The 20,054-nt window shown below is 42.1% G+C and overlaps 1 protein-coding gene across 1 annotated transcript in view; it reads right to left on the bottom strand.

The window, feature by feature from the left end:
• Positions 1–20,054, bottom strand: part of GUCY1A2 (guanylate cyclase 1 soluble subunit alpha 2) — a 245,169-nt gene that overhangs the window by 121,965 nt on the left and 103,150 nt on the right. The window contains exon 5 of the mRNA XM_081952009.1: positions 17,212–17,697. Within this exon, the coding sequence (XP_081808135.1) occupies positions 17,212–17,697 (486 nt within the window). The remainder of the gene's footprint in view (positions 1–17,211; positions 17,698–20,054) is intronic.

Below are 20,054 nucleotides of genomic sequence, written 5' to 3' on the forward strand. Positions count from 1 at the left end.
CCCCCCAGAGGCCCTCCGGAGCCTTCAGGAACCATCCAGAGGCTTCCCTGACGCCTTCGGAGCGTTTAAAACGACCCTCTGAGCAAACTGGAAGTCACTTCCGGTTTGCTCGGAGGGTCGTTTTAAGCGCTCCAAAGGCTTCTGGGACCATCCGGAGGCTTCCCTGACGCCTTCGGAGCGCTCAAAACGACCCTCCAAGCAAAGCAGAAGTGACTTCCGGTTGGCTCAGAGGGTCGTTTTGAGCGCTCCGAAGGCTTCAGGGACCGTCCGGATATATATATCATGGTGGCTCAGTGGCTAAGAGGCTAAGCTTGTCAGTTCAGAAAGGTCAGCAGTTTGGCAGTTGAAATCCCTAGCGCCGCATAAAGGAATGAGTTCCTGTTACTTGTCCCAGCTTCTGCAACCTAGCAGTTTGAAAGCATGCAAAAATGCAAGAATAAAAATAGGAACTTTGCTGGGAAGGTAACAGCATTCTGTGCGCCTTTGGTATTTAGTCATGCCGGCCACATGGCCATGGATACGTCTTCGGACAGCGAGTCGGGAACGACTAGCACATATTTGCAAGGGGAACCTTTACACTCACACACACATGTGTGTGCATGTGTGTCTCTCTGTGTGTAAAATATGTATGTATGTATCTATATGTATTTTACAGAAAAGGAAATTTGGTACAGAATCCTGACAACCAGCTATCTATACTTTAGCACCAAGTTTATCTCTAAGTACATGGAGATAAAGCTCTCGTGATCTTCTTACTAATTATCCATTGTTGTATCCACTTTCCTGGAGAAGAATATATCCACCAATGTTCTAAACTGGTAATATTTTATAACTTTTATAACCGAAATGTCTGATAAATTCTAAAGAAATCAGGGATATGCCATTCCAAGAAGCACACTGGTATGTTCTTTACATATGTTATCTTATGCAATGTGACCGTGACATTGTGCTCAAGCATCAATTTTGCACTGTTAGAAAGAACCAACCAGTAGTTTTAAAAGGAAAGCACAATGAAACTAATTTGCTGAAATTTATTCAGCCTAAAGCAAGCAGATTAATGGGATGCATGCATAAAAATAATACTGTGAAATTTTGGTCACCCTAAAAGAAAATAAAGGATGAGAACTTACCAACTGGCATGAATGTTTGTTTTTGCAAGAAACAAAGGGGTAGCTAAGTAAAGTAAAAGAAACAGTTTTCCCAGGGGGAAATTCAAACAAGCAGGTGGCTGATGGAACTTCAATTTTCGACATTTGGGATCAAATCCCAATAAATATGAAGAGTGATAAAAGCTACTGTGCAACATTAAAATATACCTATCTGTACATTGCAAATTTCATTCCTATGAAATATACATGTACAGGCAGTTCTCAATTTACAACTATTCCTTTAATGACTGTTTGAAGTCACAACAGCACTGAAAAAAGTAACTTAGGACTGTTTTCAACACTTACGGCCATTGAAGCATCCCGATGATCACATGATCAAAATCCAGGCGCTTGGCAACTGACATGCATCTATGAGAGTTGCACTCTCCTGGGGTCACATGATCACTACTTGTAGCCTTCCCAGTTGGCTTCCGACAAGCAAAGGTAATGGGAGAAGTCAGATTCATCTAACAACTGCAGTGATCTGCTTAACGACCGTGGCAAAATGAGGCAGAACTCACTTAACAATTGCCTCGCTTTGCAGTGGAAATTTGGGGCTCGATTGTGGACATAAGTCAAAGATCACCTTTACCTATCTCATACGCAATACAAGTGAAGTGTTTTAGGAAATTCTAAGTGTTCAACAATATTGGTTTCAGCTCTGAGCATGGCGATTTGGTTGCAAACGTTTCATTCCCATTCAAAGAGAGATCTTCAATGTGCTTTGGATTGTGCTTGTCTGGGGGAGCATTGGCCTTTAAATACCTTTCTTAATCCTGGTCTGATTTCGGGTTGTGTTGAGGCAGCAGGTAGATAACCCCCTTACCTGATGGGTATAGGAGCCCCCAGACTCCTTGATAAAAGGCTCAATTAAGTCTGCATATTAAAAGGACTTCTGTAGCTTGCTTAGGAAGTATTACAAATCTTACTGAAACATAAGTTGCAACATGCTTCACGAGTTGGGCACAGGAGGAAACAGATTGGGTAAGATATGAAACTGCCATTTAGCGTATTAATAAACCTTAGTATTGAGAGATTGCTAATGCTAACTTTTTCACTTCTCTTTCTATAATCTTCCAAAAGTACATTTCCAACATATTACTGTAAAATGTGCAATAATGATGAATCCGATATGTAAACTCCCCTCGCACCTCCTTTTCCTTGGAAGAACACGCCTGTGTAAACCCCCTGAATCCAGGTGGGTATATAACCCCTGTCCTGGGCCTACCCAGGGCAGTTCAGACTTTGCTGTGTTAACGCTCTGAACTCTGATGCATCAATAAACCTGTTTTCTCTTGCACCTTGTGGTCTCACGTCCCATCTCTGGCTGACTGAGGTTTCCTGCCCCAGTTTGCTGCAACAGTGTGATTCGCTGACTGTAGTTGCTGAGTCATAGTCCTTGGTTTTAATTACCATCTGTGTGATGTGCTGGCGTTGTTGTTCCGATGTCTTCTGGTTTCGGGGCGGATTTGATTGTCTTCCCGTGACATGGTCCGATTTCTGGTGATCTGTCGAGTTATAACTTGCTTTGCAGTGTGGCGGTTTGTTCATCTTTAAAAGCTGCCTTCAGGATCGTGATTGGTGTTCTTTCGTTCTGAATGGTTTTCTAATTTGGGTCCATGTCAATGGGCCCGTTTATTGATTTGTTGGATGAAAACCAGGCTTCTAGGAATTTCCATTCTCTCCTTGACTTCACCTGGGTAACAACTGTGGTCCCAATTAGATCAAATTTATGTCATTATGTGTATTTGTGGATGGACATGAGGGAGAGAGGGTCATGTCTCTTGATGGCCAGGTAATGTTCATGCAGTCTGGTTGATAGCCATCATACAGATGGTACTTAAAACCAAGGATTATGACTCAGCAACCACAGCCAGCCATTCATACAACTCAAAATCAGACCAATACAATAGCAGAGTTGGAAGGGACCTTGGAGGTCTTCTAGTCCAACCCCTGCCTAGGCAGGAAACCTTGTACTGTTTCAGACAAATGGTTATCCAACATCTTCTTAAAGACTTCCAGTGTTGGGGCTTTCACAACTTCTGGAGGCAAGCTGTTCCACTGATTAATTGTTCTAACTGTCAGGAAATTTCTCCTCAGTTCTAAGTTGCTTCTCTCCTTGATTAGTTTCCACCCATTGCTTCTTGTTCTACCCCCAGGTGCTTTAGAGAATAGTTTGACTCCCTCTTCTTTGTGGCAACCCCTGAGAAATTGGAACACTGCTATCATGTTTCCCCTAGTCCAGCGATGGCGAACCTTTTTTGGCTCGCGTGCCATAAGTGGGGGGGAACGCAGGGGGTCGTGTGCAGGCGTGCCGCACCCATAATGCAATGTGTGACACACACCCCAGTGCGCATGCACGCACTACAGGCGCGACCCCATTTTTGCATGCTTTAATCGCCCTCCCCAGGCTTCAGAGGCTTTATAGGAGCATGGGGTGGGCGAAAACAGCGTCCCCCACCCCCCTGGAAGCCCTCCAGAGGCTTCCCTGAAACCTCCGAAGTAGTCAAAATGACCCTCCGAGCAAACCGGAGCTCGGAGGATCTTCTTAAGTGCTCCGAAGGCTTCACGGACCTTCAAGAGGCTCCCCTGAAGCCTCCAGGGCAGTCAAAACAACCCTCCGAGCAAACAGGAAGTCCGTTCCTAAAGTTCCGGTTTGCCCGTAGGGCCGGTTTTTTGCTCTCCGGGGGCCTCAGGGAAGCTCATGAAGCCTCCGGAGGGGGCGGGGGAGGCTCTTTTCTCCCTCCTCAGGCTCCTATAGAGCCTCTGGAGCCTGGGGAGGGCAAAAAATGGCTTTAAAAAAGGGTGAACTCAGCTGGCCAGCACGCACATGTGCGCTGGCCAGCTGACAGGGCAGTGCCTTGCGTGCCCTGACAAATGGCTCTGCGTGCCACCTGTGGCACGCGTGCCATAGGTTCGCCATCCCTGCTCTAGTCCCAAGACCAAGACTTAGAAAGGTATTTAAAGGCAGTGCTCCTCCAGAGCAACACAATCCAAAGTGCACTGAAAATATCAAATGGGGATGAAATGTTTGCAACCAAATCGCCAAGCTCGGAGCTCAAACCAACAACATAACTACCAACCCGAGCTACTGATATTCAAAGACATTTCAACGTACTCTATGTTGACACTGAAAACAAGTTCAATATAAAAATAAAGAGATTAAAGTATGACAACAGGGCGAACATTACAACCAGGAATTTGAAAACTATTTGAAGAACAAAAGAGTAAAAGGTGAAAAAATGTTAAGCTACAGCTTTGAGCAAAATGGGGTTCCAGAACAGGGGAAAAATAACAAAACCTGCTAAATATAAGAAGATGCCTTTGGTTTGATAGAGGTTGTCAGTTGATCTCTGGGGAGAAGCACTTAAGATATTTACCTGCAAAACTGTTTGCCTACAAAATATGCAGATAAAATCTCCTATGAGTTGAGGAAGGAGAGCAAACTCAATCTGTCACAATTAAAGTTATGTGAGTACAAAACGTATGTATGTGTCTTTAAAGCAAAAAAAAGGGGGGGGGAATAAATTAAATTGCAGAACCCAATTGGGAATAATTCTGGGCTATCAAGCAAGAACAAAAGACTCCAGTTTGAGATTTAAAAACTAGAAATTAAATATACGGAATGAAGTGTTGCTTGTTTTATTGAAGAAAAAGATGAGACGCAATATTTATTTTTATTAACAATACTTGCTTGAACCCAGGAAACTGACAAAGGAAAGCAACATATAATATATGTAGTAATAGTTGATTGCTTAATTAATTAATAGTTAATTATTCATTAATAATAATTTCATAGTTAATTACAGCCAGCATGGCTGGCTCAGGAATTCTGGGTCCATAGATCATAAAATCGGCACAGTTGGCCATCCCTGATGTACATCCTTTGCTATGTCAAGATCTAACTATATGTGAAAAGGACAAAAAAAAAAAAAAGGCAGCTTAACAACTATCTCAGAACTGATTTTTTTTAAAAAAGAGCAAAATGGAAAGTACTTGTTCAATCAATGGACACGGTGGCTCAGTGGCTAAGACGCTGAGCTTGTCGATCAGAAAGGAAAGATCAGCAGTTCAACAGTTTGAATCTCTGGAGCCGCATAACGGAGTGAGCTCCCGTTACTTGTCCCAGCTTCTGCCAACCTAGCAGTTCGAAAGCATGTAAAAAATGCAAGTAGAAAAATAGGAACCACCTTTGGTGGGAAGGTAACAGCGTTCCGTGCGCCTTCACCATTTAAGTCATGCCGGCCACATGGCTATGGAAACGTCTTCGGACAGTGCTGGCTCTTCGGCTTTGAAACGGAGATGAGCACCGCTCTCTGGAGTCGGGAATGACTAACACTTGTGTGCAAGGGGAAACTTTACCTTTACCTTACTTATTCAATTAAACCCAATAAGTAACAAGCCTTTTCAACTTTCTAAATCGCAGTGTAGAAAAGTAATTGTTACAGGTTAACTGTGAGTAGATCTGACAGCGCCAGTAAAGGCAGACTACTGAATATAAATGTCAGTTAGCCAACCCAGAAATATCAGACAGCAGTAAAAAAACAACACCACCCAACCCCTAAGTACATGCTTAAAAAGAGCTATGCCTTTTATTTAAAATACTCTGTAACTAATGGTCCAAAACTTACTGGATGTACAGATTTGGCCTGAGGTGAAGATAAATCTGATCGGAGATCAATTTACAGGCCAAGATTTATTTTGACCGCGAGAGTAACTCATTGCCTGGTACAGCATGAAACAAAGCACAGTAGCCGTTGCCCTCTATGGTGGTTGAACACTGCACTGCAGAGCAAGGCAGCTGTGAGGCTGCACAAGCTATTGCTAGACTTCAGAAGACAAAGGGACAAAGTCTGCCATTGTTTCCTTCCTAGGACTGGCAGAGTTGACTGGCCTAAGATCATCCAGTTGGCTCTGTGCCCAAGACAGGACTAGAAATCTCAGTCTCCTGTTTCTACATAACATGTGTGCATCTTTTGTATCTTTTCCTGTTTTTCAGGAGACAAAAGAACTTTCTTCCTTTTCCTTTTGAAGATGTTTCATTTCTCATCCATGAAGCTTCCTCAGCGCTGACAGAATAGTGGGAAATGGAAGGATTTATATTCCTCACAGACAGCTGGTGTCCTCAGGGTCACCTGAGTATTATTGCTCCTGCTTCCTGTAGTCTGCAATTTTTCCTCTGGAAATTCATTCCTACTCCTACACTATTCAAATGGTGTTCAACTTTCCCTGAAGTTCATGCCTGTCCTACGCTCTGTCTTTTGCACCATTTTGCCTCTTAACTGTTTTTGATGACTGTTGATCAAGGGTGCGACTCTACTGGTTCGGACCGGTTCAGCCTAATCGGTAGCTCCGACCATCAGCTGGGAGCAGTGGTGGGTTGCACGCGGTACTCCTCGGTATAAGCTTACCGGAGACTGCCCGGAGCACCGGATACCGTTCTGGTACGGTGCTTTGGAGGGCCCACCCGCCCGCCCGATCTCACCTGTCTTTTAAGGCTTCCGCACTTGTGCGCATGGTGCGTACAGCACTTGCGCAATGCTCCACTGAGGACACATGTGCACGATGCCGGGCCCATTCCAACTGTACCGGTTGGAATGGGATCCAAAACCCACCACTGGCGGGGAGCGAACTGGTACGCTCCGACGATGAAGTGGGCCCTCCCGCCCCTGTGCTTAACTCACCTATATCTTCTCAGCTGAGTCACACACCACAGCGGGTTGCTGTTTTCCTCCCCAGCAGTAATGTGGAAGGTACATTTTCTCAAAAGTGTGCCCGCGCGCAATCACCAAACCGGTTGTTAAACCGATAGGATCCCGCCACTGTTGCTAATCTTTCATAATAAGCATTCAAATATCTCTGCTAGCTGCTTTGAGTGGCATGTGTGGTTGTTCTAAACGGCTGTGATTTGGGAGCAAGAAACAAATGGGAGTGGTCCGATGACAAACTAAAACTGGAAATTGCCCGTGGAAATTTCGCCACGTATAGTGGTGCCCCGACATAATGCCCACTCTCTCGTGGCATTCTGAAAAATGCTGGAAACATTTATGGGCAGGACAGTTGTAAATCGGGTAAATCTGATTTTACAAACTTTTTTGTGGTGGCTGTTAAGCAAGCCACCATGGTCGTTAAGCAAACCTATTGTTCACTAAGGATCGGTTTTGGCAAAAAAGAAAAGCAAATGCTGGTTTTCCGCAAAACTGAAATATGACCATGGGATGCTACCAGTGGTCACAATTTCAAGCCAGTTACCAAGCATCTTACATACAGTCACATGATCATGGGGGTGGTTGGGCGGGGGGCATTGGAATTTCAAAAATGGATTATAACCACCGCCACGAAGCTGCCTGATAACTTTGAATGGTCGCTAAGTCGAGGAGTATCTATATTTTTTTCTTTTTTTTAAATATTGTCATGGCTATAGGAATTTCAGCAGAATACAAATAAAGCATACATCATAGAAAATAAAATGCCCAGATATGGTTTGGGAAATATTAATTTTCTGTGGATGTTTTTTTTCTTTAAAACTTCACACAGCGTATACAAGTATGTTCTATAAAGTATTCTGAATGAAGATCACTGTTAATAGCTTGTGTTCTTGTAAAACATCACACAAGTTAAAAACATTGCACAGGATAGGGTAAACGTTCCCCATTGTTCTCCATAGCAAATTATACTGGTGTTACTCTGATAAGCAAACTGTCAACAAATAAAGCTTGTTTTATTATTGCAGTTTCATGGCTGTCGCCTCAGTTACATTTCTGCTAGTCACACCAATTGTTGAAATCACAGTCTGAAAATAAAATACAGTAATATAAAGTACTATGAAAGCTGTCTACTAACAAGGCTTCTATGCTTCCCTTTCTCTTGGGCTGCTCTTCCTATAAAGCAGCATTTCCCAAACTTTCTAGTTTGGTGGCCTGATGCGAGAGGGAGAGAGAAAGAGGGGATAGTTCGGTATGAAGGGCAGGCACATGAGGTTGTATTTAGCAGGTTCTGACCAGTTCTGAAGAGCCGGTAGTGGAAATTTTGAGTAGTTCGGAGAACCAGTAAATACCACCTCTGGCTGGCCCCGCCCCCATCTATTCTCTGCCCCCTGAGTCCCAGCTGATTGGGAGGGAATGGGGATTTTTCAGTAACCTTTTCCTGGAGTGGGTTGGGAATGGAGATTTTACAGTATCCTTCCCCTGCCATGTCCACCAAGCCATGCCCACTAAGCCACACCCACCAAGCCATGCCTACCAAGCCACGCCCATAGAACCGGTAGTAAAAAAAAAATTGAATCCCACCACGGGTGCACGTGCCCAGGACTTCATTTGTGTGAGCGGTGGGTTCACACAAATGAGTAGGGCTGCAAACGCAGGTGCCAGCTGCAAGAATGAGTGGGGTTGCGAGTGCCAGCGCCGGTTATTCACATGAGTGGGCCTACGAGCACTCATGCTGGCCACAAGCACAAGTGTAGCTGCAAGTGCACTGATAGACCAATAGAAAGAGGTCATCAGCCGTTGTTCCACCAGATTTTTTCACAGGACTCTAAGGAAATGACTGATCTCAGATTTCATAACTGAGTGAGGTTTTGAATTTGTTTCTGTGCCACTGAGTCTTCAGATTTCAGTAATAATGCATATTTTTTCCACTGGGTAAAATTTATTCCGAAAAGGAAAGACTGGGGTTGACATGATAGCAGTGTCCCACTATTTGAGGGGCTACCACAAAGAAGATGGGGTCCACGTTCCAAAGCACCTGAAGGCAGGAAAAGAAGCAATGGATGGAAACTAATTAAGGAGAAATGCAACGTAGAACTAAGGAGAAATTTCCTGTCTGTGAGAACAATTAACCAGCGGAAATGCTTGCCTTCAGAAGTTGTAGGTGCTCCATCATTGGAGGCTCTTAAGAAGAGACTGGACAGCCAATTGATGATATAGGGTGTTAAATGTGGCCAATATGCACATTTTTTTTCAATCATCTCCTTTCCTTCGCTTTGTATCTATCTTATCTACACTAAATCTCTCTTGCCTCATCACTGCTTCTTACTTCAACTATCTTGCTTCATTTATAGAATCAAGATCACGTGAAGTGTTAATACCACTTTATAATGCCTTGGTAAGGCCACACTTGGAATACTGCATTCAGTTTTGGTCGCCACGATGTAAAAAAGACGTGGAGACTCTAGAAAGAGTGCAGAGAAGAGCAACAAAGATGATTAGGAGACTGGAGACTAAAACATATGAAGAACGGTTGCAGGAACTGGGTATGTTTAGCTTAAGAGAAAGAAGGACTAGGGGAGACATGATAGCATTGTTCCAATATCTCAGGGGTTGCCACAAAGAAGAGGGAGTCAAGCTATTCTCCAAGGCACCTGAGGACAGAACAAGAAGCAATGGGTGGAAACTAATCAAGGAGAGAAGCAACTTAGAACTGAGGAGAAACTTCTTGACAGTTAGAACAATTAATCAGTGGAACAGCTTGCCTCCAGAAGTTGTGAATGCCCCAATACTGGAAGTCTTTAAGAAGATGTTGGATAGCCATTTGTCTGGAACGGTATAGGGTTTCCTGCCTAGGCAGGGGGTTGGACTAGAAGACCTCCAAGGTCCCTTCCAACTCTACTATTGTATTGTATTGTATTTATGAATCAACCCAGTTTATAAGCAGCACACAAGATAATCTTTCCTTCAGCGGTTGAGGCTGCAATTGTAAATATTACAGAGAAAGATGCAATACTGTGGTTTTCAAAGTGTTGGAAACAACTGCCCGAAGGACTGACTATTTTCTCACTTCTAAAATGTTAGTTAAAATAAATAGGAGCCATTTCAGCTTTGTTCTTGAGCGAATTAGCATAAATGTCCCAGAATTGCTTGGTGAAACTAGAGTTGTAATTTGAAAAATCTTTTGCTGATGCCATTTTAAGTATACAGTCTCTGCATGAATATATGCATGCTAATATGAGGTTGTGTTTTGTTTTGTTTTTAAAGTAGATTAAGTCACATTTTTTCCTCCTCTTTGGTGTCACATGAGCTGTCTCCATTGTGATCATCTAATATCTCTATAGCAACTACACTAATTATTTGTACAGGAAAGTAGCATCAGAAAAGTATATTTTTAGATAGCTTTTAATGTGTAATTTAACAGCAGGAAACTAAAAGCAAGCCATTCCATGCCAGCTACCACTTTAAGACCTACAAACCAGAATTTTAACATATCTGCTTATTTAAGTCTGCTTTCAGACTTTCACTTTTTAATCTCTTTTAGGCACAAATACATGCATGCATTTCACTTCGGGTTTTTTCCCCCAGCGATTCACATTTTCAGTGAACAGTGAACAAAAACTTTTGTCCAGAAGGCAAGGCAATAAGCAATGGATGGAAATTAATCTAGGAGAGAAGCAACCTTGAACTAAAGAGAAATGTCTTGACAGTTAGAACAATTAACCAGTGAAACACCTTGCCTTCATAAGTTGTGGGTACTCCAACACTGGAAGTTTTAAGACCAGACAGCCACTTGTCTGAAATGTTATAGGGTCTCCTGCTTGAGCAGGGGATTGGACTAGAAGACCTCCAAGGTCCCTTCCAACTTTATTATTCTGTATACTACTAAAAAGTATCTCGATTTAGATATCAAGATAATCAGGGCACATATTATTCTGAAAATCTATAGTATGGTTTATTTGAACCCTATTCCTAAATTTCAGGGGATTTAAGATGACCCTATCTCAAAACTAAAAGTTTTGAATGGAAAAGTAGTCTCAGACCAGCATTCAGAAATTCAGGTAGCAACACAGACTAAGGAATACTTTTCTTAACATTCTCCAGCATTCCCAACTGTGTTCTTGAAGTAAGAGATATTTCATTAAGCTCTGGATCCAGATAGATCTTGACAGACTTGAACACTGGGTCCTATCTAACAAAACGAAATTCAATATAGAGAAAAGTAAAGTCTTACGCTTAGGCAAGAAAAACCAAAAATACACATATATTGTATAAGCCTGGGTGAAATCAGGCTTAATAGCAGTAACTTTGAGAGGGATCTTGGAGTCTTATTTAACCAGTTAAATATGAGCCAGCAGTGTGTGGTGGCAGCCAGAAAAGCCAGTACAAGCCTAAATTGCATTAACAGAGGGATACAATCAAGATCAAGGGAGGTACTAATACCACTCTATAAAGCCTTAGTAAGACCACACCTAGAATACAGCATCCAGTTTTGGTCATCACACTACAGCAAAATGTTGAGACTCTAGAAAAAGTGTAGAGAAGAGCAATGAAGATGATTAGGAAACTGGAGACTAAAACATATGAAGAACAGTTGCATGAACTGGGCATGGCTAAGAGAAGGACCAGGAGAGACATGATAGCAGTATTCCAATATTTGAGGGGCTGCCACAGACTGGAAGGGGTCAAGTGATTTTATAAGGAATAAGATAAGGAATAATGGATGGAAACTGACCAAGGAGAGATTCAACTTAGAAATAAGGAGAAATTTTCTGACAGTGAAAACAATCAATCAATGGAACAGAAGTTGCCTTCGGAAGTTGTGGGGGCTTCATCACTGGAGACTTTTAGGAAGAGATTGGGCTGCCATTTGTCAGAAATGGTGTAGGGTCTCCTGCTTGAGGAGGGGGTTGGACTAGATGACCTACAGCACAAGGTTCCTTCCAACCCTGTTAATCTGTTAACATCAGAGAAGTACAACCATGAGAGGGAAGATTATTTAAGGGTTTCATTGCTCTAATGTTTATACAGGAAGCATACTCTAATGAAGAATCTGAACCTGAAGAAGAATGGGATGGTTTTAAGTGCGAGATCACAGCCAGCGATGCGTAGTCCAAGTGAATATTTCAAACTGTTCTGTCTAACTAAGGTCAATGTAGTCATCCCTTAAAAAGAGAAAAATGCTAAAGAGAGGGTACTGCCCTGTTAGCAGTCTTACACCATGAAAGTCTGTTCTTTTTTCCCAAGAAATTTCTGGCAAGAATCTGCATTAGTGAGACTCAAATTACAGCTGTGGGAAATCAAAACACCATAGAGCATGGATGTAACAGAATGCAATTAAGCTTCTGCAAAGAGCACAGATGAAGGGATGGAGTGAGTTTGGATTTTTTAAAGCATAGTTGCTCAATTTGTGGTCTTTTGATGCCAGAAAGAAAAAGATTCACTGCCTTTTTAAGAGCACAGATAATCCTGACTGCCACTACTGTACTTAATTATTCACATTGAGATAAGCAATGAAATGAATTGCTACACTTTTTTTGAATAGTAAGTGGTGTCCTGTGGTAGAATGAAGTGCATAAACACAGGAGGGAGGCTCAAATGTGTTTTTTTCCCCCAAAAAAGGCAACTGGACTTTGTTTTTCCTTGAAGATGTTTTGCTTCTCATCCAAGAAGCTTCTTCAGTTCTGACTTTAGTTCTTCAGTACGAACCGAAGAAGCTTCTTGGATGAGAAGTGAAAAGTCTTCAAGGAAAAACAACATCCAGTTGCCTTTTGAAAAAAAAGCACCTTTGGGATAAACCATGATCTGGATGACTCAGAATCTCCACAGAAAAAGGAGGGAGGGGCTAATTCCCAGAAGGCTAAGAGACTGTAGACTGGGAAAGAGCCCCTTCCTTCTGCAACTCCAGACTACATTCCATCATATGTCCAGACTTATCTTCTTTGACCTGTAGGAAGTTAAAACCCACCCCTTTCCTAGAAAAATGAAATCTTTTAGGAACTGTTAAAAGAGTATAACATTTCCTCCTAAAAAAGAAGCAGTAACCCACCCACCCCTCTTGTCAATGGACATTAAGGCCTGAGCCAGTCTATTCTACATAACAAAGATGTACCTCCTTCAGCCAGAGCCATAATAGGTATCCCAAAACCCTTTCATTACATCATCACTCAGCAACAGCTCAACCAAGCTTGGGACTCAAAAGACAACTTACAGCGTTGCCCCTGCATGGCCCCATGGGAGTCTGACAACCAACCAGAATACAAGCTCAAATTCAAAAGCCCAGAGAAAGCGTAAAACCCAGGGATTTTCAGCATCTCTGCCTTTTTTTATTCAAGATCTTCAATACAATACAATACAATAGCAGAGTTGGAAGGGACCTTGGAGGTCTTCTAGTCCAACCCCCTGCCTAGGCAGGAAACCCTATACCGTTTCAGACAAATGGCTATCCAACATCTTCTTAAAGACTTCCAGTGTTGGGGCATTCACAACCTCTGGAGGCAAGCTGTTCCACTGATTAATTGTTCTAACTGTCAGGAAGTTTCTCCTCAGTTCTAAGTTGCTTCTCTCCTTGATTAGTTTCCACCCATTGCTTCTTGTTCTACCCTCAGGTGCCTTGGAGAATAGTTTGACTCCCTCTTCTTTGTGGCAACCCCTGAGATATTGGAACACTGCTATCATGTCTCCCCTAGTCCTTCTTTCTCTTAAGCTAGACATACCCAGTTCCTGCAACCGTTCTTCACATGTTTTAGTCTCCAGTCCCCTAATCATCTTTGTTGCTCTTCTCTGCACTCTTTCTAGAGTCTCCACATCTTTTCTACATCGTGGGAACCAAAAGTGAATGCAGTATTCCAAGTGTGGCCTTACCAAGGCATTATAAAGTGGTATTAACACTTCAAGTTATGAGATCCTCCTTTTCCCCAGGACCTCAAACCATGTGGTCCTGTCCACCATTAAAACCATCTTTCCAAGCAGCCACCATATTTCCAGTGTCTTTCTCCCAACTTGGAACTGAACCCAGAAGGACATTTCTTCCAACAGACCATTTGATTACATTTTTTAAAAAAATTATGCACGGTAAAAGGCATTTTCGTAACTCTTACTGGAATTTATGGTAGGATGATGGATAATAATTTAGAGTAGAAAAGCATAGGTCCCAAACAAACAATACACAAAAGAACTGTATCATCTGGGAGGGTAGGGAACATCTTCTTGATCTGTCTGGGCATTTTTAAGAATGCTCTTTTTCAGAAAGGAAGAATGTGAGGCGAAAATGATTTAATTTTCTAGTGCTGGGAATTAGATATCTAAGACAGCTGAGCTGATATAACTGCAAAATTAGCAATGCTTACGCACTTGCTCCTAAATTATATTATGATCTGCTCACAACATATGGCAATGTATTATCAAAAGATTCTGTGAATTTCTGGTGCAGTTTCTTCCAAAGAGGAAAATAGATTCTGGGGGGAAAAGTTTCAACACTTTTATTAGCATCCACCCCTTGGAATTTAAAGGTATCAAAGAGATCTGTTCATCTCATATTCATAAATGCTCAGCTTGAGAAACTTTTTTGAAGATAACAGAAACACACAAATAGACTCAGAATACACAAATAGACAATGCTCACCATTACCCTGTTACTTTGTATCCCAAACAAAAACCTGTTCTGACCAAGGCTTCCCAAGAGCATGAAGCAAACTTCTTGTCCCAACAAAAAACCCTGTTATTAATTTATTGTGAATTCTGCTCATTCACATACAGCAAAGTCATTCCAGGGAAGATTTTCAGTCACAGACCTTATCTGGCTTGGAGAGCTGACAGGCCGATATATGCAAAACTTGGCAAGGAGTCTCGGAGAGTCATGAACTAATTAAGCGAAATAATTGTCTCCCGCAAACTCCACTCCCCTTTTGCTCCTCTTATATTTCCTCTGGGAGGGGCCATTCAACATCCACCTGTGGTCTTACTCCCAAGTCGACCCCTGTTCTTTAGCTGTTCCCTTCCTCTGGCAATTCTGTGCATGCGCACATTGGTAACAGGCTCCAGCTGTTCGTCTGCCTCACTGATGTCTGACTCTGAAGGCAGCTGATAATTGGCTTAGGGCTCTGGCCCCCTCTCTGCCTCCGACACAGAGCCCTCATCAGAGCCTTCCCCAGACTCCAGGACTGGCCCATGTTCCTCCCCAACCTCCTCACTGTCCGAATCTGCTGCCAACTCTGCTGGCAGGCCACAACAAAGCCATAGAAAGCCCACCCAAAAGTTCATTATGGACCAGAAAAACATCACAACCCATAAGTTTCATACGTTTTTGGAGAAAATCTAATACCCAGGTATCATTTGATAGCAGTAAATCGTTCAATGCCCTGTATTGAGTATACAACTAAACAAAATCAGCAATCAGCCCACGGCAGCAGCTAAGAAATAAGAAGGTTGGGCATTCCTGTCTATAAAGAAACCATATACCAGACATGTCTTTTCTCAGAATTTAGATACATAAGTAGACTCTAGATCAGAGGTGTCAAATTCGATTTCAGTGAGGGCTGCATCAGGGTTGTGTTTGACCTTGGGTGGGGGGACTGGGGGAGGCGTGGCCGGGGGGAGGGGCCAGCTCAATGTCACTCGTGTCCGGGTTGCCTGTGGTGGCCCGAGTGCTTTGCCAGTGAAAACAGGCGCCCGAGCTCCGTTTCAACTACGGTGGCCTCCTGCAACCCTCTGCCAGCAAAAATGGCGCTTGAGAGTGCCACCCGCAGCCCTTCCGAGCTCCGTTTTCATTGGCAGAGGCACTGCAGGCTGGTCCATCACTGTTTCCAGGGAGGCCCTATGGGCCGGATCTAAGCACCCTGCAGACCTAATCCGTGGCCCGGGCCTTGAGTTTGACACCCTTGCTGTAGATCAGTTAAAGGTAGTCCCCAACTTACAACCATTTATTTAGTGACTGTTCAAAGTTACGGCAGCACTGAAAAAGTGACTTGTGATTGTTGTTTTTTTCATTTACGACCATTAGAGCATCCCCATGGTCAAGTGATCAAAATCTAGACACTTGGCAAATGACTCATATTTATGACGGTTGCAGTGGTCCCGTGGTCATGTGATCAGTTTTCGTGACCTTCTGACAAGCAAAGTCAATGGGGAAGACAGATTCATTTAACAACCATGTTACTAACTTAAACCACTGTGGCGATTCACTTAAAAACTGTGCCAAGGAAGATCGTAAAATAGGACAAGGCTCATTTAACTGTCTTGCTTAACAACAGATATTTTGGGCTCATTTGTGGTTGTAAGTCAAGGACTACCTGTAACGTGATTTTGCTTTTTATATACATTGGTCTCAAATTTGATTTTTGAAAGTGGCGCATTTGTTCCAGTTATTCACCTAATAGAATAGAGTAGTGCGGTGGCCTAGAGGTTGAGCTCTCGCCTCACAATCAGGAGGCTGTGAGTTCAATCCTAGGTAGAGGCAGGTATTTCTCTGGGCACAATGAGAATATATCTGCTGAACAAAGCTCCGCATTGGCGACAGGAAGGCATCCGGCCAGTAAACACTCAGCTCCATTAGTTGCCCAGACTCTACACTCCACCCCCACCCCGCAAGGGATTATGGGGTTGTTAAAAGAAGATGATTCACCTAATACAGGGGTGTCCAAACTTGGCAACTTTAAGACTTGTGGACTTCAACTCCCAGAATTCCCCAGCCAGCAATGAAAATATATCTACTGAATAAAACTCTGCATTGGCGACAGGAAGGGCATCTGGCCAGTAAACACATTCATTTTCCCAGACTCCACCTTGAAAGGGATTATGGCAGGGGTGTCCAAACTTGGGAACTTTAAGACTTGTGGACTTCAACTCCCAGAATTCTGGGGAATTGCTGGCTGGGGAATTCTGGGAGTTGAAGTCCACAAGTCTTAAAGTTGCCAAGTTTGGACACCCCTGACCTAATAGAATGAGACTTTTCAGCTTTGGAACTAAAAGACAATTGAATGAAATAGGAGAAATCTGAAATTGTTAAAATACAATGGGACAGTTCAATCTGGGAGTGAGAAGACTGCCAATTTTGAATATGGTAGATCAAGAAGCATGGTTCCAACTCAGCTCACTTCTCATTTGTTGATTTTACAGTATATCAACAGTAAAAATAGGATCACTTTAACTATGTGATTCTTGCCTTCTAGACTATTCCCATTTCTAGACTGGATCACCCGATTGCTCACTTTTTCCCTATAGTAAAATTTCTGAGAACAGCCACGTAACTGTCATCTACTTAGATCAACCTTTAGTGAGAAAATAGAACTGATAGTAAGAAAAAAGGTACGTTAGCAATATCGTACTTCTGTAAAAACTTGAAGGGTGAAAGACGTTACCTTATAGATATCTAGGAATCCACACTGGTGGTCAAATCTGGTGTACAGCTCATTCAGCATACTGATCACTTGCATGGGTGTACACTGGGCACAGACGGCAGTGAAGCCAACAATGTCTGAAAAGAGCATGGTAACATCATCAAATTTCCTGGCTTGAACTTGCTGCCCTTGCCAGAGCTGCTGAGCTACTTCTTCTGGGAAGATCGAGATAAGAAGATCCACAGTTTTCTTCTTCTCCTCTTCTAGAGCTTGGTGCGTTCGCTCCAAGGTTGCTTTAAGCTTGTCCATCCTCTTCTTCAAGCCATCCTGGGCTTTCGCCTGCTCCCCGACAAGGATGACATCACGGGTAGCATCGTGAATTGGTATATCTGAAAGGTGGAGGCCTCGACCCATCAGTTCATCCAGCTTGTCCACGCACGGTGAGCCCAAAAACAAAATACAGTTTGATTCTGGGACATGGATCATTTGTCCTTTGATTTCCATGACCTGGAATGAAGAGACATTTAACAATGGAGAATTAGACTCCCAGAGCAAACATTGAAAGCTATCAAAGCAGCATCCGTCTGCTTCAGCAAATGATTTTCTGTGCATTCTTTCTTTGCACGCATTTTTTTCAATTACTATAAACATCAATTGGATTGTTCAAAAAACTTGTTTATTATACATTCTTTTGGGACTGTTTATTAATGCATTCATATTTGTTTTGATTTGATTTTGGTGTTGCCCAAATCCAGACTGACTTTGGATGGCTTATAAATCCCCCAGCTATGTAATGCTGATAAATATACAAAAAGTATACAACCATAGGAGAAAAGAAATTAACTATGCCAACCGAGGGAAAAAAAAAACATAAGGCCAATAGGCATCTTCCTCAAGCAAAACTTGTCAATTAATTGATACAGTGGTGAGATCCCTGAACGCTTCACGCATTGTTTCATGCCTAAGCCAGACCTAAGCTATTTGATGTCTGGCTTGGCTCGGGAGCTAGGAAAAAGAAATTTTTCTCAGCAACTCTTTATTTTGTTTAAATCACTTAATCTGGCAGTTTCTGCCCTTGCCTGCTAAGAGAAAATATGTGCTGTCAAATAAAGTGATATACAGCAATTTAAAGAAAGTTAAATAAAGCTCAGAGTTTCAACTAAATAAGGGAGTTATTTTTCAGCCATGAGTAAGAACCAGGCAAACTATTCCTAATTTTTTCCCCCAACTATATTTATTTCTGAATATTGTTCTTTTGCTTCTTTGGCCAAAACCAACAGAAATTGACTTAAATATGCATGTATCTGTATTGCAATAATAATGACTGAGTAATAATAATAGCCCTGAGTAAAAAAAAATAGACTTCATTGCAAGAGCCCATGAGTAGCATTTGATATACCCATGTCCAAAGTTACAATGCATATAAAATTCTCCTTTCTCTTAAAATTTCTTTATTTTTTTTGGGAGAAGCTTTTAGGAATTTATTTGTATGTCATTGCCTAACAATGCACAAATAGTTCGACATTTAGGCAAAGCACCAAAAAAATATGTTCATTTGCAAAGAAGTACCCAGTACACAAGATGCAGGAAAGTAAAACGCGGAGCTTAAATGCATTCCAAGTAGCATTTTCTCAGCAAAATTGACATTTAAATAAATTGGTATTATTTTTAAAAATGGGAAAATTGGAAGATATTTAAGCAGCGTGATATCCCTTTCTCTCCAAACTGATGTCTTTAATTACCAGACCGCTTAAAAGTATGGAGGTTGTTCTAACATTGTAGGAGGAAAAGGTCCTTGGACACTAGGTTGCTGATATAACAATGTATTTGCTTATCAAAAGGTCTTCTTTTATTATCATATTTTTATCATATTATCATTCTGCAACACTTTGTGGTGTGGTGGCCTAGAGGTGGAGATCTTGCCTCACAATCAGGAGGCTGTGAATTCGATCCTAGGTAGAGGCAGATATTTCTTTCTCAGGGCGCAATGAGAATATATCTACTGGATAAAACTCTGCATTGGCGACAGGAAGGGCATCTGGCCAGTAAACACATTCATTTTCCCAGACTCCACCCTGAAAGGGATTATGGCAGGGGTGTCCAAACTTGGGAACTTTAAGACTTGTGGACTTCAACTCCCAGCAATTCTGGGAGTTGAAGTCCACAAGTCTTAAAGTTCCCAAGTTTGGACACCCCTGGATTATGGGGTCATTAAAAGGAGATGATGACTATCATTCTACAACAACTTTTCTAAAATGTATACATGTTTGAAAAGAAGGAGAGAAACATGCCAACTGTTATCATTTGTTTGTTTTTATAAGCTGCAAGTCAGGAAATTCCAGATTTGCTGTTAATTAAGAGTAATTCATAGTCCTGAAAAAAGAAAACTAGGGGTCATAACGAAGCTCAACCTCTGTCCTCCCCAAGAAGAATGTTATAATGAAAACAAGAACAAACTTGGCCCCTTTGTTTGGCCAGGAACAAGCAGCTTCTCCATGACATCCCTTTCTTTTCTCCCTTCATTCCTAGAAAAATGTCAGCATTTTATGTGTGAATATTACCAACAGTTAAGGATTGTTATTAATGAAGCTGATTAAGATTTACAGTGTAGATAATTAACTCCAATGCTTGAAGTCTAACTTACTGCTGTTTTCCCTCAAATAACAGCCATAAAGGAACTGAAGAGGCCTCCTTGAATTCTATCTAGCTGTTGGTTCTCATCTAAGAAGGGAATGGCATTAAATTTAGGAGTAGCAGGTTTAAAACGATCGGCTCATTTTTATAAGCATACGGCTTCATATGTAATATGTAAAGAAAAAAAAGGTTTCTGTTCCTTATTCAAGAAAACAAATGGGTATGGACAT

This window comes from Natrix helvetica (genome assembly GCF_964273705.1).
Source record: "Natrix helvetica genome assembly, chromosome: 4".
Classification (NCBI taxonomy): Eukaryota; Metazoa; Chordata; class Lepidosauria; order Squamata; family Natricidae; genus Natrix; species Natrix helvetica.